Source organism: Notolabrus celidotus, chromosome 18 (assembly GCF_009762535.1).
Source record: "Notolabrus celidotus isolate fNotCel1 chromosome 18, fNotCel1.pri, whole genome shotgun sequence".
NCBI lineage: Eukaryota > Metazoa > Chordata > Actinopteri > Labriformes > Labridae > Notolabrus > Notolabrus celidotus.
In genome coordinates, this window is record NC_048289.1 from 3,791,567 (window position 1) to 3,818,841 (window position 27,275).

A 27,275-nucleotide genomic window follows, 5' to 3' on the forward strand; every position below is an offset into this window, starting at 1 on the left:
GCAGTAAAGGGATGTGAACTGAAACAAATGGTAAAGCTGTTTTTAATGTTTCAGGCTAATGGTGGTAACGCAGAGAGCAAGATGAAGAATCTTCCTGTTCCTGTCTTCCTCAGACCGCTGGATGAGAAAGATGCTTCTATGAAGGTATTTCCTGAAGCTGCAGAGTTACATACAAAATATAATCAACATTAATTATACATCTATCCAAAAGGAAGACTAAAGTTAGCATGTTTAAACTGAAACTTCAGACTTCAGACTTTAATAAAAAAAAAATATTATTACTATTTGAATTTATTTATTTATATTTAATGTCATTATTACTTTGTATTGTTTAAATTATTATTATAATAAATATAAAAGTTATCATAATAATTGTATTTTTGTTAGTAATACTATTCTATTTTTAGCATTATTATATTAATATTGTTATTAATATTTAATTATTATTTTATTATTATTTTGTTGTAATGGTTATAGTGATGATTATAGTCATTGATTTTATTTATTTATTTATTTTAAATGTATTTCTTTGTTTATTTATTATTTTAATGTTATTTTTATATTGTTTCAATTATTATTAATACACATATACTAGTTGTAATAATTGTATTGGTATTATTATGATTATTATTATGATTACTCTATTTTAAACTTTATTTTTTCATTATTATAATTATTTATATTATTTTTATAGCGTTTATTATGATTATTTTAATTGGTTTGATGTATTTATTTATTTATTTTAAATGTTTTTTTATTATTTTAATGTTATTATTTAAAAAAAATTAAATTCATATTATTTAAAATATACTAGTTATAATAAGTATTTATTATTATAATATTTTTAACATCATTTTTTAATTATTATTCTGATTATTATTTGTCTTGTATCATTATTTTTCTTAGGTGTCATGGTGATGATTATAGTAATTGATTTGATGTATTTATTTATTTTAATTTTATTTAAGTTACTTATTTTTCTGTATGGCATTTTTTCAGAAATTCTTGTTGACTGAAAAAGGGTGAAATAATGTTTGTATGTTGTGATGTTTCCCTCCACAGAATCTGCAGTGAGGCTGAGTTATGTGTTCATATTTCTCCTGCATGTCTCATCATTCTCTCTGACTGCTTTGACTCTGTCTGTCTCCAGCTGTGGTGTGCTGCTGGTGTAAACCTCTCTGGAGGGAAAACCAGAGATGGAGGCTCCATTGTGGGAGCCAGCGTGTTCTACAGTGATGTTCCAGGACCAGAGAGCCCTAAGAGGAAAATAGGGTCTCAGAGCAGCCTGGACAAACTGGATCAGGAACTCAAGGTTCACACACAGATTATTATTCTAATGTCAGATGGACACATGATGTTAAACACACACTGCATCAATATGCAGAGTGTTTATGCTCGATGTCTGCTTGTGTTTGTGTTTGCAGGAGCAGCAGAATGAGCTGCGGCAGCAAGAAGAGATGTCGTCACTTGTTTGGATCTGCACCAGCACCCAGTCCACAACTAAAGCTGTCGTCATCGATGCAAACCAGCCTGGAAACATCCTGGAGAGTTTCTTTGTCTGCAACTCTCACGTCCTCTGCATCGCCAGTGTTCCAGGTCAGCAGATTAACTCCTGTCTTTCTTTAAAGGGACGAGGGTTTAGAGAAGTCTGTGCAAACATATCATTTCACACTCCTACATCTCCCAGTATTCATCTGTGTTCTCATGTAGGTGCAAGAGAGACGGACTACCCTGCCGGTGAGGAAATAGCTCCAAACTCTGATGCAGAACCAGTCGGAGAAGGCAGCTCACAACCGGCCAATGACAGCGCAGCAGGAGGCGAGGACATGCTGGGAGGTATCACTGTCGTTGGCTGTGACGCTGAGGGAGCTTCAGCTGTTCCTCAGACAGCTGACAGTCCAGGTAAAAGACAAACAGACCGTGCACAAGGGATTTGACTTGAAGTCGTCCTTCTTCATGCTCTGTTATGAAACTCAGTAAAAACAACACACCATCCTTTTCCAGCTTTCTAATTTCTACATTATGACTCTGATGAAAATGGGTGAAAACAAGAGATGAGGCAGCTTTGTCGACACGGCTAATCAAACTCAAAGGACTTAATGTAAAAGATAGGGAAAAATAATGTACCATAAAAAATAGGATGAAAACTATAGAGGTAGTTTAGGTGTTTGAAATGAAAGGCTAAATTATATTACATATAACATCCAGAAACCATTCAGATCACATCACAGTCGTAAGTTTAAAACGTTTGCCTAATCTCTAATTACAGATTCTACTCAGAAATGCAGGATCTGAACTCTGGGCTCTGGAATTCAGTCTGGGAAATCTTCCACTTTTTGATTGCAGTTCGTTTCAGTCTGAGTAGAATAACCAGCAGTTCCTCATTCATGCAGGAAAACAGCAATGGTGTATGCAATAGCAAGCTGTTTGTTTTAAGTTTATTCCCTCGAATGAGTTGCAGGAAAGGGGCTGCAGGTTGGGATGGAACCCCTGCCTTTAAGAGCTATAGGCTGTATTCAGGGGGTGCTCGATTTAACCACTAGGCCAAACCAAGCAGCAACCTCAGGTCTTAAAATATGAAGCCCATGTGGAAGTGTTACAAACTGCAGTTCATCGAGCGTCCACTTGTGGCTGGCTGCAGAAACACCAGAAAGGGGCACCGTTGGCCTAGCAATCTAAGCACGCGTCCCATGTGCAGAGGCTATAGCCCTCGTTGCAGAGGTTGCAGGTTCGATTACAGCCTCGACCATTTACTGCACGTCCTCCCCCATTCTCTCCGGAGGGCTCCGACCTGCCGGATCAGAGATGCAGCCGTAACGCAGCGGAGCGGATCCAGTGGAAGTTAACGTATTGACTAGAAAAGAAACCTATTACAACCGGTGCCGAGACGGACCGGACATGGATCTGGTGGAATTTGGCCGTTACTCCTTCACTCTTTTAATATTTCTGCCACAGAGTCAGGGTCTCTCCTCGACATCAGCAGAAAGAGATGAAAGGAGTGCTAAGTTATGATATACATAGTCATCTAAGAATTTTAAGCATTTTTTCCTTCACTTGAAAGCTCAATAAATACCAAGAGTTTGTTTGATCAGACTTAAAAGAACGTAAAATGTTTGATAGTCATCAGGTTTAAAGGATCTTACGAGAAGGAGAGATGTGTATCAGACTAAAGTTTACAGAGAGAAGTTCAATTCAGTACACAAACACGCTCTCTATTCTAAAAAATCTGTCACCTCCTCCTCATCATCATCCAGTGTTACCTTCACACCACACTGATGAATAATCTCTCCACAGAATCCAAAACAACAGAGGAAGCCACCGAGGCCACAGAGTCCAGCGCAGGGTCTGCAGACCAAAGAGAGAGCCTGAGGGGAGTCTACACAGAGCACGTCTTCACTGATCCACTCGGAGCTCAGCAGACAGCAGAAGCTCCGGCCAACTACACTCAGAGGTAAAATCCCAAGGCTCATTACCCGGCATGATGTGGTCTGACTACAGAGGGTCCAATAAAGCTGCTTTATTAGAACAAACATTAAAACAAGCGGGCAACAACATCAAATCACTGTAAACGTTTGTGTGCTCATGAAAGTTCTGTAAACGTTTGGCAGTAAACTCTGGGCCCGGTGTTTTAACCTTTGCTACATTAACTGTGATAGATGTGTGCTCTCAGTTCACACTTGAGCCTGCTGAACAGGCTGTGACATGGTGAAGGTCTTTAGAACAAATGAAGTATACGCATACAAGACTCATACACCCCCACTTCAAAAACAATGAAATATCCCTTTAACCCTGGCTGTCTATGCCGTCCAGGGAGAGTGACCTGCTGAAAGACGGAGTGAGCTCAAACCCCAGCGCGGAGGAGCAGGACCTGATGAGAGAGGAGGCTCAGAAGATGAGCAGTGTCCAGCCCACCATGTGGCTGGGTGCTCAGAACGGATGGTGGGTTTGTGTTTGTGTTTGTCGTGCACGCTCACCTGTGTGTGTAACTAATCCAGAGTACTGATGATCCTGCTCTGATTCCAGTGTGTACGTCCACTCGTCTGTGGCTCAGTGGAAGAGGTGCCTGCACTCCATCAAGCTGAAGGACTCAGTGCTCGGTATAGTGTGAGTACATGGAATGATCTAAACTTCTGTTGCACTCTCACACTGCAGCAGGTCTGGATGTTGATCAGCTGGTTTTCTCTCCTACAGACACGTGAAAGGTCGTGTGCTGGTCGGCCTCTCTGACGGCACTCTGGCGATATTCCACAGAGGAGAGGGTGAGGAGGTGGAAACATTAACACGTCACCCTGATGTCTGAGATGTGTGTGAACAAACCATGACTCTGGTCCTTCTTGTTCTCAGACGGACAGTGGGACCTGACCAATTACCATCTGTTAGACCTGGGCAGACCGCACCACTCCATCCGCTGCATGACCGTGGTGCACGACAAAGTGTGGTGTGGCTACAGGAACAAGATCTATGTGGTGCAGCCCAAAGCAATGAAGATAGAGGTACGATAAAAGTTCATCTTCAGGGCGCTGGTGGCCTAGCAGTCTAAGCGCCCTATGTATACATGCTATAGTTTGCTGCATGTCTTCCCCCACTCTATACTCCCCACATCTCCTATCTCTCTTCAGTTCTCCTGTCAATAAAGGCGAAAAAAAGAGTAGTTTAAAAAATTAAAAAATAGAAATAGTAGTTTAAAAAAAACGAGATAAATAAGATTAGTTTTAATAAGTATAATAAATAAGAGTAGTTTTAATAAGTATAATAAATAAGAGTAGTTTTGATAAGTATAATAAATAAGAGTAGTTTTGATAAGTATAATAAATAAGAGTAGTTTTGATAAGTATAATAAATAAGAGTAGTTTTGATAAGTATAATAAATAAGAGTAGTTTTGATAAGTATAATAAATAAGAGTAGTTTTGATAAGTATAATAAATAAGAGTAGTTTTGATAAGTATAATAAATAAGGGTAGTTTTAATAAGTATAATAAATAAGAGTAGTTTTGATAAGTATAATAAATAAGAGTAGTGTTGATAAGTATAATAAATAAGAGTAGTTTTAATAAGTATAATAAATAAGATTAGTTTTGATAAGTATAATAAATAAGAGTAGTCTTAATAAGTATAATAAATAAGAGTAGTTTTAATAAGTATAATAAATAAGAGTAGTTTTGATAAGTATAATAAATAAGAGTAGTCTTAATAAGTATAATAAATAAGAGTAGTTTTAATAAGTATAGTAGTTTAAAAAAATAAAATAAATAAGAGCAGTTTTAAAAAAGAGAGTAACTTAAAGAGGGTAGTTTAAAAAATAGTTAAAAAATAATAAGAGTAGTTTAAAAAAATAGAAGTTTAATAAATAAAAAATGAAAATAGTAGTTTAAAAATAAAAAATAAAATAAGAGTAGTTTTAAAAAAAGAGTAGTTTTAAAAAATGAAAAGTAGTAGTTTAAATAAAATTTTAAAAAGTTCATTCTCACAGACTTGGAGGAAATGAGTGAGTCTGGAGTGTGATCCAAACCTTTGACGTACTCGCTCCTTTAAATCCTGGCAGATCTTAAAGTGTGACCTAAAAAGGACCATGACTCAGACTGTTATTTGTTGTTGATCTTTTATGTTTGAAAATAATACACAGCTTGTTGAAATCAGAAGTAGAAATGTTGCAGTGCTCATTATCCAGGAAAAACACAACTCTCAGTTTCATGACATCATGAATCTCTCTCGCCCTGCTCCTTCACTCTGTCTTATCGTCTTCTTCTCTGTCTTCCACAGAAATCATTCGACGCTCACCCTCGTAAGGAAAGTCAGGTCCGTCAGCTGGCCTGGGACGGCGATGGTATCTGGGTTTCCATCAGGCTGGACTCCACTCTAAGGTTGTTCCATGCTCACACCTTCCAGCACCTTCAGGACGTCGACATCGAGCCCTACGTCAGCAAGATGCTCGGTCTGTTCCCTCTTTTCTTTCCGTCTCATCCTGAAATGAAACACAGACTCTCCTCAGGCTGAGAGACTTTTGTTCATCATCTCAGATTCAGCTTTTCATGTTTCTTCACTTTGTTCCTCTCAGGCACGGGGAAACTGGGCTTCTCGTTTGTGAGGATCACAGCCCTCATGGTGTCTTGTAATCGTCTGTGGATTGGCACAGGGAACGGAGTCATCATCTCCATCCCTCTGACTGAGAGTGAGTGGAGGAGCGGGGATGATTGAGCTGAAATAGCGCTTTATTGTAAATGTCTTAACAGTGAATTAAACTGAGATTCTGTCTCATCACTCTTCTTCTCCTTCCTCAGCGGCCAACAAGGTGACCAAGGCCGCAGGAAACCATCCAGGAAGTGTTGTCCGAATCTACGGGGACGAGACGACCGACAAAGTGACCGCCGGCACGTTTGTCCCATACTGCTCCATGGCTCACGCTCAGCTCTGCTTCCATGGTCACAGAGACGCTGTCAAGTTCTTCACCGCTGTCCCTGGTAAACTTTGTTTACAGTGTGTTTAGACTGAAGCTAGCTTAGCTCAGAGTCCTAGAGGAGCAACAGAGAGGCAGGGATGTGACTTATGATGAAACTTTAGCTGCATTTCGACCAAGAGTTCCGGGGACTTTTAGCCCCCAGAACTACTTTACCCTGAACTAAAAGGTTCCTGTGCCCCCATTGTTGTCTTGCACAATCTACACGGGACTTCAGCCCGCGGTCGAAATCCAATCAGGCCAGTGACGTATGGAGAAAAAAAAAGTAAATGCACTACACCACCAGACCAGTAGAGGGCAGTAAAACAAAGTGGAATGCCGTTCATCACAGATGACACCATAGAAGCAGACGGACAGGCAGGTATCATTATGAGCAACACAACAGTTAGCCTGTTAGCATGAAGAGACTCAGCTGGTGCTGTTTTAGATGGTGCTATATTTCATCACAGATGGATTCACTGAATCAACACGTGAGAGGAGATAAGCGCGAGTAGCAAAGACGTTTCAACACGCCTTTAAAATCCTTTTGAACTCAAAAAGCCGTGGCAGAGATCGGCTGGTGTTTTGGTTTAAACAGCGACCCTGTTAACTGGAGACTCTCAGCCGGATGCATCCCTCATAAACATCTTTAGACCATCACTAAATATCTGATGAGGATATTTTGAAATCTTAATAAAAACTAAACTAGTTTGTATTCCCAGGAACTCCCTCTGTGTTTCAACAGCTGTGTAAACTCCACAAACACTGACACGTTCAGCTGAAGGTCTCCAGTTTACAGGGTCACTTTTAAAACCGTAACACCGGGAGAGACGCATTCACGGTGGGCTGAGAGAAGACTACTGTTACAAGATAAGATAAGATAAGATACTCCTTTAATGGGTAAATTTAAGTGTCACAGCAGCAAAGTAGACAGTGCAAAAGAGTATAAAGCAAACAAGAGCCCATCAAATATCAATTATTAAAAAGTTATTAGCAATTCAAATTAAAGAGTTAAAAATAAGCATATCTTACAACATATCTGTATATATTATTGGTTATAGAGTCTGACCACTGCAGGAAGAAAAGACCTCCTAAATCAAGAGAATCACAGCTTCTTCTTTTGAAAAGTACACACACATACAAAAAAGATAGAACAAATAAAAACTAATGAAAGAAAGAGAAATCAAGTGAATCACAGATGTGTGTGATGTTGTTGTGGACGACGGGCGGAATAAAAACACTGCGGTTAATCTACCAATCAGAGACATTCAGCATTGCAGGCCCTGCCCCCTGAAAGCCCTGGGACCTTTGAAAAGTACTACCGCCCTAGCAGGGGCTTTTCAGGGGGGAGATTAACTACCCCTGTACTAAATTTAGACCCTGGGTCCACCGGTTGCAGCGCACGTAGTTCCGGGGTGAAGTCCCTGCGGTCAAAAAACGCCTTTAGGGTTGTGTTGAAGCTGCGGAGAGTTGATTGATAAAACCCCCGTTAACGTTTTAGATCAACTTTTAGAAAGCAGCCACACTCACTTTAAAGAACTCCAACTCCTTTATGAGATATAGATCTCTTTGGTAACGTCTTATTGCTGAAGATTTTTGGAGCAGGAAACCAGAATCTGGACTTGCGGAGCTGTTAACAGTTTGTGTCTCTGTGCTCTCAGGTCACTCAGTTCCGGAGGGAGGAGAAGCAGCCGGTGACAAAGCAGCAGACGCCACAACCCAGGAAGGACAACAGTCTCTGTTGGTGATGAGTGGAGGAGAAGGTTACATTGACTTCAGGATGGGTGAGTAGTGGATCAATCAATCAGTCTTTTTTTATAAAGCCCCAAATCACAATAGAAGTTCTCCTCAGACTCTTTCCAAACAGAGCCGGTCTAGACCGTACTCTATGTTCTATTATTAACAAAGACCCAACATCAAGACAGGATAAGATCCAGTCCCATCTTACAGACAGGACTCAGTCTGATCTCATCTTAATCCACCATGAGCAGAGCACTTTGCAGCATTTAGCAAGTTACAGTGGCAAGGACAAACTTCCTTTAACAGGCAGAAACCTCCAGCAGGACCAGACTCATGTTAGACACACATCTACTGAGACCGTGTTGGAGAGAGGGATAGAGGGAGATGAAGAGAGAGAGAGATGATAGTGGTGAGACTGATAGTAGAAGTTGTAGCAGCTGGAGTCTGGCACGTCCACAGCAGCAGAGATCCAGAGGAATCTACGAGACAAGGGAGCTCAGGGACTCCAGAAAGGTCTATGGTTGGATAAACGTTTTCTCTGTTTGTCTTCAGGTGACGAGGACGCCGAGGGAGAAGATGGAGACAACCCCCAAATGAAACTTCAGCCTTTCCTCGCTAAAGCCGAGCGCAGCCACCTCATCGTTTGGCAGATCATGGCCAACGAGGACTGAACTCTGACCTCTGAGGCCTGACTTGCCTTTTTTTCTCTTGCCGAGGAGGAGGAGGAGGTGGAGGAGGAGGAGGAGGAGGAGGAGGAGGAGGAGGAGGAGGAGGAGTTCAGGGGGACGACTCCGCTCTGCAGGCACAAGATTAATCAGCACTTTCTTTCTTCCTCAAACCTGAACAAGCAAAAACTGCTCTGAGAGCTGGCTCAGTAATAAACTGCACTGGAGCAGTGTGAACAGACGAACAGCTGCATGATATTATTTTATTTTGAGTTGTTTTCTCCGTTTTTTAATTGATGAATCTTGTTATAAAGCCTCACGCTCTCTTTTAATCGTGTTGGAGGTAACACTGTATTCAGTTTCTCTCTCCCTGAGGTCTCAAAGTTCCTCCGCTGAGCTCAGTTCTTGTGCGCTCACGCTGGACTTGATGTTATATCATCATAATCATCTGCGAGCTCCCCGTTCCCTTGAGATAAGTCGTGTCTTTGAGTCCGTCAGGTTCGTCTCGTGGTGTTTTTGTTTCCGTCTTTTCAGAACTCGGCTTTTGATTGTATCCCGTCGTCTCCGTGTTTGTTGAAGTCGAATGCAGTTCATCAGATTCAGGTTCAGCATCTGAAGGTGCAGAGGACGGCCCAAAGCTGATACAACTATAAGACATGAGAGAACAGTAGCCCCAGTTTATGCCTCTCATGTGTTTGGAATCATTTCATTCCAGGAACAAAGCTGAGCAGCCTCCTCTTCTGAAGCTTGAAAACCTGAGGATCGAAACATTCTGTCTGATGCTGGATGAAAAAGAGTCCCCGTATCAGACGCTCAACAGTCCGTTACATGAAGGTCCAATCTCAATGTCCAAATTCAAACACAGACTTTGAGGCGCGTTCCTGCTAAGTCTGTGTGAGCTTAGGTCTGTCCCACTGTCAAATCATCAAGTGTGTGAGGGATCTCTCTCAGACCTTTTGAGCCCTTTACGCCCCCTTTTTGTAAGTGGGCATTTCTGCAGACTTATCGTGAGGGAATTACCCAGAGTTCATAGCATTGTGACGTGGAACACGGGATTCCCAGGGGAAGAGTTAATGAACGCCGTAACATGAAATTAAAAAAGACAGACATAAACAAGAAGCAGGAAGGTACAACTAATGTTGGCATTACAAAAAAAGTTTGCAGCCTTAATCAGCCTAAATCTATTTCTCTTCACACAATGTGTATAAACAGTATAATTTATGTATTTATATTTATATATTTACATATTCTACGTTTTGTGGTTCAGCAGCCTGTACAGTAAGAGTCTGGATCACACGGCAGTCAGTCCGCCCCTTAAGCGCCTTGAATTTGACCCTCAAAGACCTAGACAGCCAGCGGCGGCTACTTGTTCTTAAATGTTTGATCACTTTTGAACCGCTAATCCTATCAACAAGCTTTAAAAACTCAGTTACAGCAGACATTCTCAGCTTTCCATTGATATCACACGTGTCTCATTCAGCATATTCAAAATAAATTCAGGAGAATCTGGCGCCCCCAAAGATGACCTAGGAAAGAAAAGATTGTGAATTAAAACTTCCTAATATCGCTAAGGTGAGCTACATGAAATCATGCAGGCTACATGAGAAGTCCCAAAGTGTTGTCCCATTCCTAGGTCTACAGTTTGAGCCCTTACAGCCTCCTCCCCTCAATCACTTTACAGGTGACGTCAATGAAGTCAAGAAAGGCTCAGGGTTCAGGGAGGACATTGAGATTGGGCCCTATGGTGAAGTAATGCGAAAATGCAAGGTGAATCCTGTAACTTCCTGTAACTACAGAGTCGATAAACATCTCACAGGTAACCGTTCATGTCCGTGAGAATTATTAAATTCCATATAAACCACTTCTTAACTTTTTAAATCATCAGTGATGTTAAAGAATCAGTTTATCTATCAGCTTGGTCGTTTACTTCCGCTTTCTGAAACCGAAAATCCAGCAACGCCTGACCCAGCATCCTGCAGACCAGATCCAACAGAACAGTCAGACTACAGACTAAATTCAAACGCAGTAGGCAGGAAGTACGTACTGCATACTACAGTCGTAAGTAGTGTATAGCAGGTGGTTTGGAAAACAGCCATTGTTTGTTGCTCGGTCCAGACTGAGGACATGAAATCCCACAAGGTCACATTCTCACCGTCAGACCGTTTTTGACCTGCTGCGCTAACATTTCATCAGCTTCATCAGAGTTCAGAGCTCATTGTGAAAGGTTTGCACCCTCACAGTGAGATGGAGAACATGGTTGAACCACAGACTGTATATATAATGGACAGCATGGCTCCGGCTTTTCCCATTGTACGGTTTTGAAGCCAAAATATCCCGTTCCAGAACGCTGTCATCTTTTACATTTTCTGCAGCCAGAATCTGCGCAGTGGGGAATTTGTGTGTTTCCACGGTAACAAGCTCCCAAGGTCCTATGGGGTTTCTCTCTACGGCAGCTGTCAATCAAAGTAAAACCTGATGTAAAATCCTGTTTTTTAACCTCTAATAACAAAAAAGAAACTTCTCAGAAAAAAGAGGACTTCAGCATGTAACAGTCAAATAATAACTACATATCACCACAGCATACGGATGGGAGAAACATTCGTACCATGTGTATTTATTTTTTAAAGTTTGACCACAGCCCCATTCAAATGAATGGGGGAGACCGTTTTTTACCTATACTGCAGCCAGCCACTAGGGGGAGTAGGTTTTGTGGCAGCCTCACTTCGAGCCTAGCGAGATGAAGTCCATTTTATATACAGTCTATGGGTTGAACATGTTACTGTTGTGTTTGTGAGCTCACATGAGCTCTAGCATGTCTGCAGATATCAGAGATCAGCAGGTATGTAATGAATGATTCGGATGCTTGGCTCTGTGACGTGAAGGAAATGATTGAGGCACAAATAACTGAGTGACATCCACAAAAAAACTTTATCATGAAATCAGAAGCAGATTAAATTTAAGAACTGAGTCACTCACAGATCAGATGTCACATGAGGACTTGGTCCGTCCTCTACACTCAGTCCGCCGCCCCGCTCCAGCTTGTAGACACTTTAAAAACCTGCCTTACGTATCAGGGTTTGAGAGGACTCTCTCGAGGTTCTTTCAAGTGTGACAAAGTATTTATTTTTCTCTGACGAATGTGTTTGCTACCAAAGGATAAGGAGTTAAAGATCGATAGTCTGCTACGACCCCAGTGTCTCATCTAACTTTAAACTTTAGAGCAGCATGTTTGAGTCTGCCTCCGTGTAGAAAGCATGCAAGCTTTTGTAAAGAGAAGTTCTCGCGTTAAAGATGAGATATATTTTTAAACTTTCATACTGAGGAGAGGACGAGCTCAGAGGAGAGAGGATCAAACAAACCCTCGTCTTGACATGTGGAGGTCAGAGTTGTGACTGTTTCTGCAGCCTGCTCCCTTTTTGTACAGAATAATGATGTGTATCTGAAGCACTCGATGATATCCCCTCCTGATTTGCAATCTGAAATGTTTTAAGTCTATTTTTATGAACTTTTTACTCTGACTTCAGACTGCACTCTGAGTCGACAAATGTTCAGCTGTGTGTGTGTGAGTGAGTGTGTGTGTCCTCTCTCGTTGGGGAGGGGAATGTTATTGCAGTGTAGCCATTTCAGTATTTATTTACAATGATTGAGCCTTTGCAATTCAGAATGTAACTTTGTACATTGAATACGAATTATATATATGATTATATACATATACACTACCAGTCAGCAGTTTGGAAGTATTGTAATTATTGTAAACACTGTAGATTATTCCTGAAGACATCAAAACTATGAAAGAACATATATAGAATTATTGAATGAACAACAAAGTGTTAAACAAAGCAGAATCTGTTTTATATTTTAGATTCTGTAAAGTAGCCCCCTTTTTCCTTCATGACAGCTTTGCACACTCTTGGTATTCTCTCAGTCTGCTTCATGAAGTGGTCTCCTGGAATGGTTTCTAATTAACATGAGCCTTGTCAAGAGTTCATTTGTAGAATGACTTGCCTTCTTAATGTGTTTGAGACCATCAGTTGTGTTGTTCAGAGGTAGGGTTAGTACACAATGGATAGCTCTATTTGACTACTGTTGTAATCCAGATTATGGTAAAACCAGATTATTTCATAGTTTTGATGTCTTCAGTATTAATCTACAATGTTGAAAATAATTACAATAAATAAAAACCATTGAATGAGAAGGTGTGTCCAAACTTTTGATTGGTAGTGTATATAAGTGAAGATGAAATCCGGTTTGGGTTCATGTTTTTGCAGCAGTTGTTGCTGTTGGATGAATCCGTTTGTAAAGATCTTCAGCTATGCACCGTGTCTGTGAGAGGAGGGGGCTTCAGACCTTTTCTGTCCACACAACCTGTTTTTAACTCTTAACTTCATCCCACCACAGCACGAAGGAGTCTCATCCTCCTCCGCAGGTCTGTGTTAGCCCGTCTCATCATCTGCATAGATATCATGGACTTGGTGAAGAATTCCTGTCCTCCAGGTTTGAAGAACAGAAACCTGATACTGTACTTCTTCTGCATCTCTAGCCTTACTTATTTTTAACCATAAATTAAAGCATTTTTTGTGGGACACTTTTGTCTGCTTGTGGTGATTTCTTTGTCTTTACAGTATGAAGCTTCGTAGACGTCTTCCCTGCAGCACCGAAGGCCAGGCAAGTATATTTATAAAGTACCATTCTTAAAAAGAGCAATTCAAAGTGCTTTACAGAGTTAAAAACAAAAAACAGAACAGGAACAATCAACAAAGACATACAGCAAACATTTACATTCTATATGCGGCCAGTTGTAATTGAATCTACTGTCTCTCTGTGTACTTACTGTGAACTTAACATGCATAGTACTAAATAGTGTTGGGTCTTGTTATTTATTTAAATTAGGACCAATTATTCTAAATAATCAGCCCCTTGCAGAGTCTTACCGTCCCGCCGGACACAGAATCACAATGAAATGAACCTTTAATCATTCGATTCATCTCAGAACTTCTTCCCAAGGATTAAGAATCACACATTGAATCTTTTCTGTGTCGAGTCGCAGCCCGAAGCTGGCTCAGACCCCTTAACACCCCCGCAGCGTGCCCGACAGCCCAACAACACCTGATTGTAAAATCTGACATTAAATTGAAAAAATACTTAACTTAAAAAATGACATTAAATGGTAAAATATCCAATTGTAAAATATGATGTTTAACAAACATAAGTATTTAAACACAAAATATTTGAAAATGATATTTGAACGTGAAATGAGTTAAAGGTTTATAGATGGGTTTGCGTCCATTAGTGAGCAGTGTAAGCAGCATGAAAGAGGAACCTTTTTAGTCTGGACTTAAAAGTGGTCAGAGTCGGGGCTTGTCTAATACTATCTGGGAGATTATTCCAGGTCTGTGCTGCATAATAACAAAAGCAAACTCTGATACAGCTCAAGTCATGTTCAGCTTCATTCACAGCCAGACCAGAATTACAAGAACCAGAAAACCTGAAACTGAATCCTGTGTCTACACACCCCTGTAAAAAAATGAAAGGATTTGTGATGTAAAAAGATAAATCATGTCAGAACTTTTTCCACCTTTAATGTGACCTATAGCATGAACAATTCAATTAAAAATAAAGAAAATATTTAAGGGGGAAGAATAAAAATAAGAAAATAATGGTAGCCACACAAAATATTGACACTTTGGGCCCAATTTGGACATTTTCACTTAGGATTGTACTCACTTTTGTTGCCAGCAGTTTAGACATTAATGGCTGTGTTGAGTTATTTTGAGGGGACAGTAAATTTACACTTTTTACAAGCTGTACACTGACTACTTTACATTGTATCAAAGTGTCATTTCTTTAGTGTTTTCTGATGAAAGGATATAATTAAATATTTGCAGAAATGTGAGTGGTGTACTCACTTTTTTGAGATACTGTATGTCTCAATTCAGTCCAACTGTCCCTCTTGTTTTGTTTGAATTTAGCTCCCTGACTCTTTTTAAAAATGGAAAAAGTTTCTTTAAGATATTAGAAGACTAGTGGAAACACTCTGATGTTTAATGAAATACATGCATCTTTTTCCTGCTATAATTCACTTGTTTACAAAGACATTTTTATATAGGTTAATTTTATTAGTATTGAGTCCTCATGTCAGATAATGAATTTAATTTGGGGTAGCAGTAACTCAGTCCATAGGGACTTGGCTTGGGAACAGGAGGGTGGCCGGTTCAAGTCCTGGTATGGAACAAGTTTGGACTAGTGGCAGGAGAGGTGCTGATTCGTTGGATTGGGCACTGTCACGGTGCCCTTCAGCAAGGCACCAAACCAGCAACTGCTCGAGTGGTGCTGCTTGATGACAGCCTCACTCTGACATCTCTCAATCGGTGCGTGTCCATAGCAACGTGTGTGTGTGTGTGTTCCAAAAACATGGACTCTGACATCATAACATCAAAGGACTGATTCAAGCAGGGAGAGTATAAACCACAGCAGCTCTCTCCATCAGAAGGATCATTTTGAATCTGTTGTAGGCGAGTATCAGAGAGACATCCACACTCAACAATCATTCAAAATGCCCAAAAAAACGCAGAAAGTGGCCAAGGCTGACAAAAGCAGAAGCAAATGTCAGGAGGACCCGATCGATTTTTCCAAACTTCCTGAGGACTTAAAAACACTTGATGAAGTCTGGAAAAAAGAGAGGGGAAACACTCGTAAAAAGAATAAATCCAGCCGCTTGCAAGAGAAGAGAGAAATGGAGCTGGCTGAACAAAAGTCAGAGGAGCAAGAAGATCAGAAGGAGCTGATTAATCCCACTGCTGAGAAAACTCCTGCCATCAAGAACCTGTCACAAGAGCAACTTCTAGACTCAAGTCCTGAGGACTTAAAAACACCTGATGAAGTCTGGAATAAAGAGAGGAGAAACACTCAGAAAAAGAATAGATTCAGATGCTTGCAAGAGGAGAGAGAAATGGAGTTGGCTGAACAAAAGTCAGAGGACCAAGAAGATCAGGAGGAGCTGCAAAATCCCACTGCTGATAAAACTCCTGCCCTACTAGAAGCTGAGTACATGGAGACCATCAAGAAGCTGTCAAAAAAGGACCTTATAGAGGAGTGTCTGCAGCTGAGGAAGGACTATGTAACCACCGAACAGAAGCTGAAGAAAAAACTTCAGAAGGAGAAGACTCAGAGGAAACTTCTCAGAGAAGAGCTGGAGATGAAGAAAGCTTCAAACACTGACGTCCAGGAGAGTGAGTCCGAGGTCCCTGCTCAACAACAGCAAGCTGGTCTCCTAAACCCTGAAACTGAGGAGAAATTAAAGTCTCTGGAAGACAGGGTGCTGAACGACCAGCGAGATATCACCAACCTGACGGCTGAACGGGACACCCTGACGGCTGAACGGGACACCCTGACGGCTGAACAGGACACCCTGACGGCTGAACGCGACACCCTGACGGCTGAACGGGACACCCTCACACAAGAGATGGCAGAGATCAACATACTGAAGGAAGAGGCCATCAAGAAGCAGGAGGATCTCTTGGAGGAGAACGAGGAGCTGAAACATGAACTCAGCCTCAAGAAATGTCTTCACCAGGAGAACGAGGAGCTGAAACATGAACTCAGCCTCAAGACATGTCTTCACCAGGAGAACGAGGAGCTGAAACATGAACTCAGCCTCAAGACATGTCTTCACCAGGAGAATGAGGAGCTGAAACATGAACTCAGCCTCAAGAAATGTCTTCACCAGGAGAATGAGGAGCTGAAACATGAACTCAGCCTCAAGAAATGTCTTGAACAGGAGAATGAGGAGCTGAAAGAGAGGATCAAAACCAGCCAGGAAGAGTTCAACGCTGAGCCCCAGCTTGCAAAACAGAACAACATCCTCCTCCAACAGCACTATCAGGCTCTAGGAGTTGCATACCAGAAGCTCGGTGAGGCGTACCAAACACAGGTCGTCACTGTCAGAAATCAGGCTGTAAACCTTCAAAACCAGCTGAAGACGCAAGTCCAGTCAAATGCAAACAGGAAGAGGGAAGACCAGTGGCTTATCAGGAAGTTAAAAACTGACCTGAAAGCCCTCCAAGGAAAAACGTCAGCGACCATCATCTCCCAGAAAAAATACTTCTTGAAGATTATAGAGGGGCTGAGCAATCAGCTCAACTCTCTGAGAGACATTCGAGAAAAATACGACGACCTGAAAGAAGAATACGATATCAGACAGGAGGAGTTCAACGCTGAGCTTCAGCCGGAAAAACAAAAACATTTGCTTCTCCAAGAGGATCATGAGAGCCTCAGAGAGTCCTACATAGAGCTCAGTAAAAAATATGAAGCCGTGATCATTACTCTCCAACAGTGGGCTGAAGAGGCCACTCAGCAGGGACTAGCCATCCAAGTCCAGGAGGAGCCTGAGGACACAGAGATCAACAGTATTGAGACCGCAACGACCGTAACACCCCAGGAAGAGCCTGAAGCATTGACTCCAGTCAGTGAGACAGTGACTCCAGTCAGTGAGACAGCAACTCCAGTCAGTGAGACAGTGACTCCAGTCAGTGAGACAGCAACTCCAGTCAGTGAGACAGAGACTCCAGTCAGTGAGACAGCAACTCCAGTCAGTGAGACAGCGACTCCAGACACTGAGACAGAGACTCCAGACACTGAGACAGAGACTCCAGCCGCTGAGACAGAGACTCCAGCCGCTGAGACAGAGACTCCAGACACTGAGACAGAGACTCCAGCCACTGAGACAGAGACTCCAGCCGCTGAGACAGAGACTCCAGACACTGAGACAGAGACTTCAGACACTGAGACAGAGACTCCAGACACTGAGACAGAGACTCCAGACACTGAGACAGAGACTCCAGCCGCTGAGACAGAGACTCCAGCCGCTGAGACAGAGACTCCAGCCGCTGAGACAGAGACTCCAGCTGCTGAGACAGAGACTTCAGACACTGAGACAGAGACTCCAGACACTGAGACAGAGACTTCAGACACTGAGACAGAGACTTCAGACACTGAGACAGAGTATCCAGACACTGAGACTTCAGACACCGAGACAGAGACTTCAGACATTGAGACAGAGACTTCAGACACTGAGACAGAGACTCCAGACACTGAGACAGAGACTCCAGCCAAACCGTTCTGGAAAAGGGTCAGACATTTTCTGTGTTTGAGGAAGCCAAAGTCCTGGAAGAAGAAGAAGGAGGAGGAGGGGACTACATCAACTCCTCACCCCCATCGCCCCCCATAACCCTTCCCTCCCTGTGTGGGTTTCCCCCGGGTAACTCCGGTTCCCACACATAAATGCAATTACTAAAACTAAAAAAATTAAAATAAAACCAAAAAAACAAATGAGGTTTTTCAAAGAGTCACTTTATCATTTCAAAGAAAAATAGAACAAAACGTAAGTTTTGTCTAAATTACAAATGTGTGTAATGAGTCTTCATACAGTCAGGTTACTGAAGAATGCTGTTGTCAGATGAAGGTACTTGTGATTTTAAAATGCTTAATCTGCATTAATTAGGCGTTTGTTTGTAAAAGTAATGTAATAAAATAAAATACCATAACATAATGAACTACATGGGCATCCAGAGGGCACTTTTTCATGCATTTTCCTCTGAAAGGGCTCCAGAGAAGACCACTGTATTTAATCATGTCGTTTAAGGCTTCCTCACATATAAACTGAAATGTTATATTTTAAGATATAAGGAATACTTTATTGATCCCCCATTGGGGGAAATTATTTTGTTCCATCAGCTTACAACATGAGACAGAGGAATACAACAATTGTCCTTACATAGTTAAAAATATAATAATAATAATAATAATAATAATAATAATAATAATAATAATAATAATAATAATAGTAATGACAAAGGTAAAATAAAGTAAAATATAAAATAGAATAAAATTAAATAAAATAAAGCAAATATTACAGGTATATATACACACTATGTACACTTCTATCTTATGAATAGATAGTAAGGTACATTATTGCAGAGATAAAATTGCACCAAGTTATTAAAAAACATATACAGTATGAAAAACAGTGCGATTCAGATGTGAGATGGTTACAATAGTTTGTTGGTGACACCAGTGTGAATAATTCATCATTTGTGCCACATTTGAAGATATTCCCTTCTGAGGGGTCCTGAGGTATTTGACGAGGGGTAAAAGGTTGGAAAACCAGAAAAGATAACGCCTTCATCCATGGCAGGTGTTGGTGCAGATGCATGATTAAATCTACTTTGTCCCGCAGCATGACATCTACTACTAACCCTATAACGCCAAGTGAATCATATTTGATACATCAGTTTTTAAGACTTGAACACCATATTTTTTCTGAAAAAACCTGACTTAAACAATCAGATACATGCAGTGCACGGATAATCCACCAGGTGTGAGTAATTAGAAGAAGTAAACAGAAGGACGTCACTGGAGACATCCAAAATGTCAGCTGTGGATCAGAGACCCACTCAAGGTTTTTCAGGGATATTTTTAACAAGTTTCAAAAAGTTTGGATGAAAAAAACTTTCAAATTGTTCCTGAAACTTCAAGAGGAATAGCTGCTGCATTGATGCAATGTAAAACTAATTAATGTCATAACTTAATTTATAGTCAAACCATGTTGAAAATGTGTGTATCAAAATTGATACAGCAGGTACATAAGGTCATTTATTAACAGACCTGTCAATCATAATTTTATTACATTTCAAACATTATGAATTCCATAAAGCAACATACAGTCTTTGTATTATTGAAGAACATGTTGAAATGACATAATCAGGTATATTTAGAGTAGAAATTGAGATATTTATAACATATATTGTATTTCTATATTTGAAACCTGCTGTATCATGATGATTGATGACTGGTTGAATGTTGCCATGGCTCCCTAGTAAATAATTGTCTTTTTCTCATTGATTTCAACTAAAAACTGAACAATTCAGAGAAAAAATACACAATAAATTAGTTTTTTGTGTTGTGTAGCAGATGCCAAATTCAATTCAATTCAATTCAAAATTGATTTATTCTCGAAAAGACATTGGGGTTTCCCTCATTTCCAATGTCGTTGAGATCATAGGCACATTAGAAACAACAAACAAACACACAATCATTCACAAAATAACAGATGAATTAAAACAGATACAGTTTGAGACACTGGTCAGAGATCAAAGTCTTAAACTCTGCAAAAGAGGGAATGGGTATCAACTTTATGGTGGCTGGAGAGGTGCTGGTTCACTTGCCTGGGCACTGCCATGGTGCCCTTGAGCGAGGCACAGAACCCCCAACTGCTCTGGGTGCGCTGGTTGACAGCAGTATCCTCACTCTGACATCTCTCCCTAAGCATGTTCACTGCATGTGTGTGCATATGTATGTATATACCAAAACAACTGTATGTGTAGCATGTCCAAAAATAGCATGAGTGAAAAAATTGAATTTCCCCCCTGGGGATCAATAAAGTACCTTTCTTCTTCTTTCTTTAAAGTCTGTTGGAGGGTAATCCATGATTTAGTGGCATCAATGGAAGATGCTGATCGACCAAGATCAGTGTTAACTCGAGGTGCTTTCAGAATGAGCCAATCAGAAGAGTGAGTCCCATAGGAACCATAATTCCATTCCAACAAGTCTGTAAGGTAGGTGGGAAGCTTTCCAGCAAGTGCTGGATAATAAATAATTGAAAAATAATAATTTGTGGGTTTGAAATTACTTTTGAAAAACATTTGAAGGAAACTCAAAGTTTAATAGGCTAAAAAAATGTTTTTATGTGTTTTAGTTTGTTTTGAAAATATGTATCAAGTATGATACAGATTAAAACTCTTATATGAAAACTGAGATTTAATTCCTTTTTCATTTGTCAGAAGGTCCAATAAACACTCCATTTTCAAAGAATTTGAATTTTCTGGCAATTATTTGATAGTTCAGGCTTTACATGGTTAAAAGAATGCCGGTCTCACTCCTGTATTCACTGCTTCAGTATTTCTTCTCTGGAGTTGAGAGGACGTCATCATGTTTATGTGAACCCCACCCTCCTTCAGGGAAACATCACCCTGAAGAACAGTTTTCTTGTCCAACACTAGGGGGCGTGCTTGAACCACTCAGTAACCCTCCTTACCCGGTGACTTTATCAGAAGGACAAAAGCACCCCTCCCCTGCTTGTGATTGGTCCACCACTGTTCTATTCAAAGCCTCAGCCTCAGCCTGTTGAATGAGGCTCTCAGCAGGCTGACGGGCAGAGAGAGAGGCTTTAATCTCCCCCCAGGCTCTGAGCACAACACCTGGCTGCCATGGATCACAGTCATGATAGTAGAGTAAGAGGTTAAGTAACACTCAGATAGACCGGTACATCATGCACAAGGACTGTGTGCTGTGTGATTTGCATAGCAGCTGTCACTTGATGACCTTGTTTCCCTTGAATGTTCTCTTTTAAAGAGAAACTTTGAAGTAAAGCAGCAGGGTCAGAGGTCACACATTTCCTGTTGACAATTAAGTATTAATTACCTGAAGAGGTTAGAGAGGTGGCTTTAAAGGATAGTTCCTTTTTGATTAATATACGTGTCAATAATGAGTGTAACACCCTGAGGGGGGGGGGGGGGGGCTGTCAGCTCGGACACTTTGTGGAGAAACCAGTTAGAGAAGCAGTAAAGAAGCTGCTATCAACCGCTGCAGACGGATTCAACTTTGTGACTTAACTCAGGTCATTTTAAGAAACTGAGACCCAAACACTCATGTTGCTGCACGCTGTATTTAGATATTTTTAAGCACTTTACTACATGCAAATGTTCCTCCACCTGCAGCTCACTGATCATCTGTTTGTGTCTACAGACTTCAAAGAGACAGGAATAAAACCAAACTAAGAAACAAGTGATCCTGACAACGACCACATGCCATTCTGAATCAGAGGATACCAGCAGCTCACATACGACTGCAGTCTGCATCACTGAGCAGGGTTGCCACCTTGGATTTGTGATAAATAGGGACACTCGACCAATTGTTTGGGGCGGAGGGCTCGGGCACTATTACCAGTTCAGACTGACCAAATGAACATCAAATTCAGACATAGGACACTGGTAAGCCCTGCTGCTGCAATCTTGTCTTCTTCTGGCGAACCTTTTTTGGTCCTAAAAGTTGCAGTGGTTGCCTGTTTTTGTTTGTTTGATGCTTTTTTGTTTTTGTGTGGATATCCGATGTGTTTTTCCCTTCATATTTTACAGAGATATTCGATGGACACAGAACACCTGGATCAGCCGTACCCATTCACACTCTGACAGTGTCGCCCAGTCAGGATTGTAACTCGTATATGGTTTTTTTTCATGCTGGTGGCTTCCATGTATTTGCTCCATCTCCTTCCTCTTCAGTCGTCTCTCCTCCCATTTCAAACGGAGACGCCAAAAGTTGGTGAAAAGAAGACCTCAGCGGGGAGTACATTGGTCAATTCAGCTTGCTGTTTCTCTTCAGTCAAGTTTCCCTCCCTGCTTGAGCCACTTTGAGCACTAAGATAAGATAAGATATTACTTTATTGATCCCCGGGGGGGAAATTCAGTTGTTACAGCAACCCAGACATAAGTACAATCAAGAAAGAAGTTTCAATAAGTAAAAATAAGAATAGATAAAATAAAATAAAATAGAATAAAAATAAGTAAAATAAAATAGATAAATAAAGCTAGAATGCATGCAATAGATAAATAAAGCTAGAATGCAATTTAGATATATACAATGTTACTAGGGTGCGAGCGTGTGACATATGCATAGACGGGAAGAAAACAGAGACAATTTTAAATAGCAGAAGTTACATTAGAAAACAACAGAAATGCTGAATGTATATTTGTCTCCAGGGTAAGTTTACAGCTCTCACTGTTTTTTTATTGCATCTTTACACAAACTGTACTCTGCACGATATGTTTACCTCTTCAACATTCACTGTGTTAGCTGCTGCAGGGGGAGACTGAGCTGAAATAACAAACTCTGCACACATTACTGTGACAGCTCAGGATGTTCAGACTTTGGTGCTTCAGACTGAGATGAAAAATATCAAAGTTCTCTTGGATTATAATAAAACATGCTCCGACTGATGTCTGTTAACCATGGTGTTCAGTGTTCGCTCATGTTGACATGCTTCATGTAAATGTTTCTGGTATATATTTGTAACAAAGACCGTACTCTATGTTCTATTATTGACAAAAACTCAACATCAAGACAGGATCAGATCCAGTCCCATCTTACAGACAGGACTCAGTCTGATCTCATCTTAATCCACCATGAGCAGAGCACTTTGCAGCATTTAATTAGTAATTTCTTATTGCTGAAGATTTTTGGAGCAGGAAACCAGAATCTGGACTTGTGGAGCTGTTAACAGTTTGTGTCTCTGTGCTCTCAGGTCACTCAGTTCCTGAGGGAGGAGAAGCAGCCGGTGACAAAGCAGCAGACGCCACAACCCAGGAAGGACAACAGTCTCTGTTGGTGATGAGTGGAGGAGAAGGTTACATTGACTTCAGGATGGGTGAGTAGTGGATCAATCAATCAGTCTTTTTTTATAAAGCCCCAAATCACAATAGAAGTTCTCCTCAGACTCTTTCCAAACAGAGCAGGTCTAGACCGTACGCTATGTTCCATTATTAACAAAGACCCAACATCAAGACAGGATCAGATCCAGTCCCATGTAGCAGCTGGAGTCTGGCACGTCCACAGCAGCAGAGATCCAGAGGGACCTACGAGACAAGGGAGCTCAGGGACTCCAGAAAGGTCTATGGTTAGTAACTTTAATGGGACAGGAAGAGTTAAAGTGAGAGACAGGCAGAGAGAGGAGAGAGAGGGAAAGACAGGATCCCAGTGTGTCAGTCTAAGCCTATAGCAGCATAACTAACTGGTCCAAGCCTGATCCAGCTCTAACTATAAGCTTTATCAAAAAAGGAAAGTTTGAAGCCTACTCTTAAAAGTAGAGAGGGTGTCTGCCTCCTGGACCTTGACTGATAGATGATTCCAAAGGAGAGGTGCCTGATAACTGAAGGCTCTACCTCCTGTACTACTTTCAGAGACTTACAAGCAGGCTCGATGCAGGGAGCGCAGTGTTCTAGAGGAGTAATAGGACACTATGAGTAATGAGATGTAAGACTTTAGCAGTAGAACCTCTTCATGTTGAGGAAGGCTGTGTTTTTATAGCTGAAATCTTCAGTATCTCATATGTGAGATGAGTTTTCAAAGAAGAAGACTCTTTTCAGACACAGCTGCTCATGTTCAGTGTTGCTCTATAAGGTCATGTTTCCTGAATCCTCTTCTTATGGAAATCATAACGTGCAATGTGTTTACAAAGGTCAGAATCATTTATATCAACCTCGCTGACACGGGTAAAATCTCCTCTGCCAGTTTGCATAACCGAACGCTACCATTTCACAGTCTGCTCTGCGGTTATGTAAGCCAGCCAGATGGTGGCTCAAGGGTTGTTCACGGGGGCGGAGGGGTGGCGAGGGGGGTTATCCAGGTCCCACGACAACCATAACCTCTCGATCCTGTAAGAGGAGCTGCTGCCAAGGACGCTGCAGGTGAACTGGCCCACTGATACGACTGCAAATGTCTGTTTACAGTAACACTCTGCCCCGAGGTAAAGCTCAACAACAGGCTGGAAAAAAGGAGGTGTGTGAATGAGTGTGTGCCAGTGTGTGTGAGGTTTTGTATATTTCACAGAAGGTCACACGGGTGTAATGAGTTGGATGCTGACTTTGCCAAATGCCACATTTTCACCATGAGCAGGCAAACGCACGAGGTAGAAATGCTGCTCTCAGAAACTCACCCTCCTCAAGACAGATATGCTGTGATGCATCTATTCAGCATGAATCATGAGTAATGCATGAACACACACACACACACACACACACACACACACACACACACACACACACACACACACACACACACACACACACACACACACACACACACATACACACACACACACACACTCCAGAGACAGAAAAAAAACACACACCTTTGAATGTGGTCGTCTGTGTTGTGTGACACAGTCCACGTCTGCTCTGTCATCTTAGCTGGCTTGACACAGTCTTCCCTGGTGCAGGATAAACACACAGCTGGAGTCCCCTCACTTTCACACACACACACACACACACACACACACACACACACACACACACACACACACACACACACAAAATCTATTTCTGTCCCCTCATCACTTCTCATCCCATCTTCTCACCCTCCCGCCTCCTCTTTGTCGCTCCCCTCTGTTTGTTTTCCCTCGGTGATGCAAGGAGCCCCTTCCTCTGACAATCATCTCTTTCACCAAAGGGTTTTCTCCCTTTGTGTGTGTGCGTGTTTGGGTGTGTGTGTGTGTGTTTGTGTGTATGTGTGTGTGTGACTCTTAGATCACAGAGAACTGAGCTGACAGTGTATGTGAAGCTGTCAAGAATCCTCAAACTCCAGCTATGGCACACATCTCTATCCAGCCGTCTTCAACCTTCATAACGAAACATTTGTAGATCAATTTAAAATCAATCTTAATATTAAATCATTGTTAAACTGCACTCCCACACATGAAGTTAAAGCTAGGGGTGGTAGTCAAGGAAAACTAGCATGAATTTGAATGTAGCATTTGCTCACGCCACTGATTCACGACCATATGATGGTGACTGATTCAAAACCGGTCCTCAACACATGGTTTGTGTTTTGCACTACGTCAACTCATGTCTCAGTCAGCAGTAAGAAAACACCAAAACATTCTCATAGTGAAAGTTCAAAACACAAACAAACATGAAATGTACGCTCTGCAGGAGGCGGGCAGAACGGCAGGACAGGATTTGATTGGTTTCATCATTTGGCTCCTGATGGCAGGGATTGGTTGGTGTTTTCCCAGGTTTACTCCGGCTGTAGATAGCAGCTTTTTTTTACCTCTTTTTTAAGAACACATTATGTATTGATTGCCATCGGGACATAAAGCTCATTTTAACCAGTATAACAAAAAGTAGATCTAAATCTGATTACCAGCCCCAGCTTTAACCTCCTTACATGTCCCTGAAATGTTTTTACATCGGACACACATAGAGGCGTCTTAATGGCAGGGTAGCACCACATAAACATGCCGTAAAAACCAACAATGTGGACTAACTCATGACTCAACACTTTCTAAAATGCCTCGAAAGCCTGCATGAAGTGGAAGGTGAAGAACAGGTGGAGCCAAGAGGTGTGAGCTTCAACTATAAACTTGTTGGATCTTAAAATTTGATGCCGTACTTCATCTGAGCCTAATGTTGAGCTTGATGCCCTGTAGTTGTTTTTCACAATAAAAGCACCAGATGTCCAGAGGAGGAGTCCTTCTGATGAATTAAAGATCCAGAGGTAGACATGCTGGAGCAACAGAAGGGGATTTTATGGAGCCTAGCAATCCAATGGTTATTCCAATGGTGTTGCAGAGGCCAAACTTCCTTAGTTCGATTCCAACCTGCAGCTCCTTCCAAAATGTAACGCCCCACTCTCTCTGTCCTGTCTTCTCTAAAGAAAGGCATTAAAGCCTGAAAAATGAGGCTTATCTTAAAGCCTCAAGGAACGTGACTTTGAATCTTCAAAATTCATACAGAATATCAAAATGTAATGTGTCATTAAGCATCAACAAAAATCTGAGTGAAAATAAACTCTGAAAAAACTCTGTTCAAAAACATCTTATTTTAAAGGTCAGAGCATTTCTCAGGACTGTGTGGGCGTGGCCTGACTCTTTGATTGACAGGTCAAGAGAGAGTTCACAGCCTGCATGTTTGAGCCGTCTGACTCTGAATCTAAAGACATCAAAACTCCAGAATCTGAAAATTATTCATTTACAATGTTCTCTGAGTGCTGAGTCACAAAATACTTGTATAGTTCATCACTTTTAATGCTTCGTAGACTCCATGATCAGGACATCAGGAACATGTAATGCTGTTTTATTGCTGTTATGTTAATCTACAGGTGATACATGTTGCTGTTTATCATACAGACATGATTACATGAAGAATAGAGAGGAGGAGATGAAATACACTGCTGATGAGCGGGTATCCCAGAAGGGCTGTAACTACAGGAAATACAATGCCACAGAGACGACCAATCACAGGGATTGCGGTCCAAGTCGATTCTACGCGTAGTTACATTTTCAAGGAGGTGTGCGTCAACTACGTGCTTAGGCCTCTGCGTAGGTACGGGAGCTACACGGACCCCCGCCGTTGATTCGACACAGAAGTATAAATCAGGCTTGAGCAGGAGCGGAGTAGTTTTGTGGAACATGTGTGGGCGTGACTCAGTGTTTCATTTATGATTGGTTAGATATTTATTTTGTTATAAATATCCAATTTAACCCTTCCCACTTTAACCTAGCGTCAGAATGTTATCAAAAACATTTTAGATAAATGTAATAGTTTGTACATATGACTATAAATATCATAGAACGTTTTTGATGATTTGGGTTACCAGAGGCTTTAACTAC

At 41.2% G+C, this 27,275-nt stretch overlaps 2 protein-coding genes across 5 annotated transcripts in view; both read left to right on the top strand.

Moving 5' to 3' along the window:
• The window catches only part of spag9b (sperm associated antigen 9b), a 67,345-nt gene extending 53,921 nt beyond the window's left edge, over positions 1–13,424 (top strand). For all 4 annotated transcript variants that reach the window (XM_034707629.1, XM_034707630.1, XM_034707632.1 and 1 more), the window contains exons 16-29: positions 55–144; positions 1,151–1,312; positions 1,425–1,596; positions 1,711–1,902; positions 3,295–3,451; positions 3,811–3,939; positions 4,024–4,104; positions 4,192–4,259; positions 4,345–4,493; positions 5,762–5,933; positions 6,057–6,170; positions 6,280–6,459; positions 8,096–8,218; positions 8,727–13,424. In XM_034707629.1, coding sequence (XP_034563520.1) covers positions 55–144; positions 1,151–1,312; positions 1,425–1,596; positions 1,711–1,902; positions 3,295–3,451; positions 3,811–3,939; positions 4,024–4,104; positions 4,192–4,259; positions 4,345–4,493; positions 5,762–5,933; positions 6,057–6,170; positions 6,280–6,459; positions 8,096–8,218; positions 8,727–8,845 — 1,908 coding nt within the window. In that variant the 3' untranslated portion in view covers positions 8,846–13,424. The remainder of the gene's footprint in view (positions 1–54; positions 145–1,150; positions 1,313–1,424; positions 1,597–1,710; positions 1,903–3,294; positions 3,452–3,810; positions 3,940–4,023; positions 4,105–4,191; positions 4,260–4,344; positions 4,494–5,761; positions 5,934–6,056; positions 6,171–6,279; positions 6,460–8,095; positions 8,219–8,726) is intronic.
• A 1,565-nt stretch (positions 13,425–14,989) lies between these two features.
• LOC117830477 (nuclear mitotic apparatus protein 1-like) overlaps positions 14,990–27,275 on the top strand; it is a 24,672-nt gene continuing 12,386 nt past the window's right edge. Inside the window, exons 1-4 of the mRNA XM_034708616.1 lie at positions 14,990–16,199; positions 16,242–17,542; positions 22,030–22,064; positions 23,193–23,315. Coding sequence (XP_034564507.1) covers positions 15,393–16,199; positions 16,242–17,542; positions 22,030–22,064; positions 23,193–23,315 — 2,266 coding nt within the window. The 5' untranslated portion in view covers positions 14,990–15,392. The remainder of the gene's footprint in view (positions 16,200–16,241; positions 17,543–22,029; positions 22,065–23,192; positions 23,316–27,275) is intronic.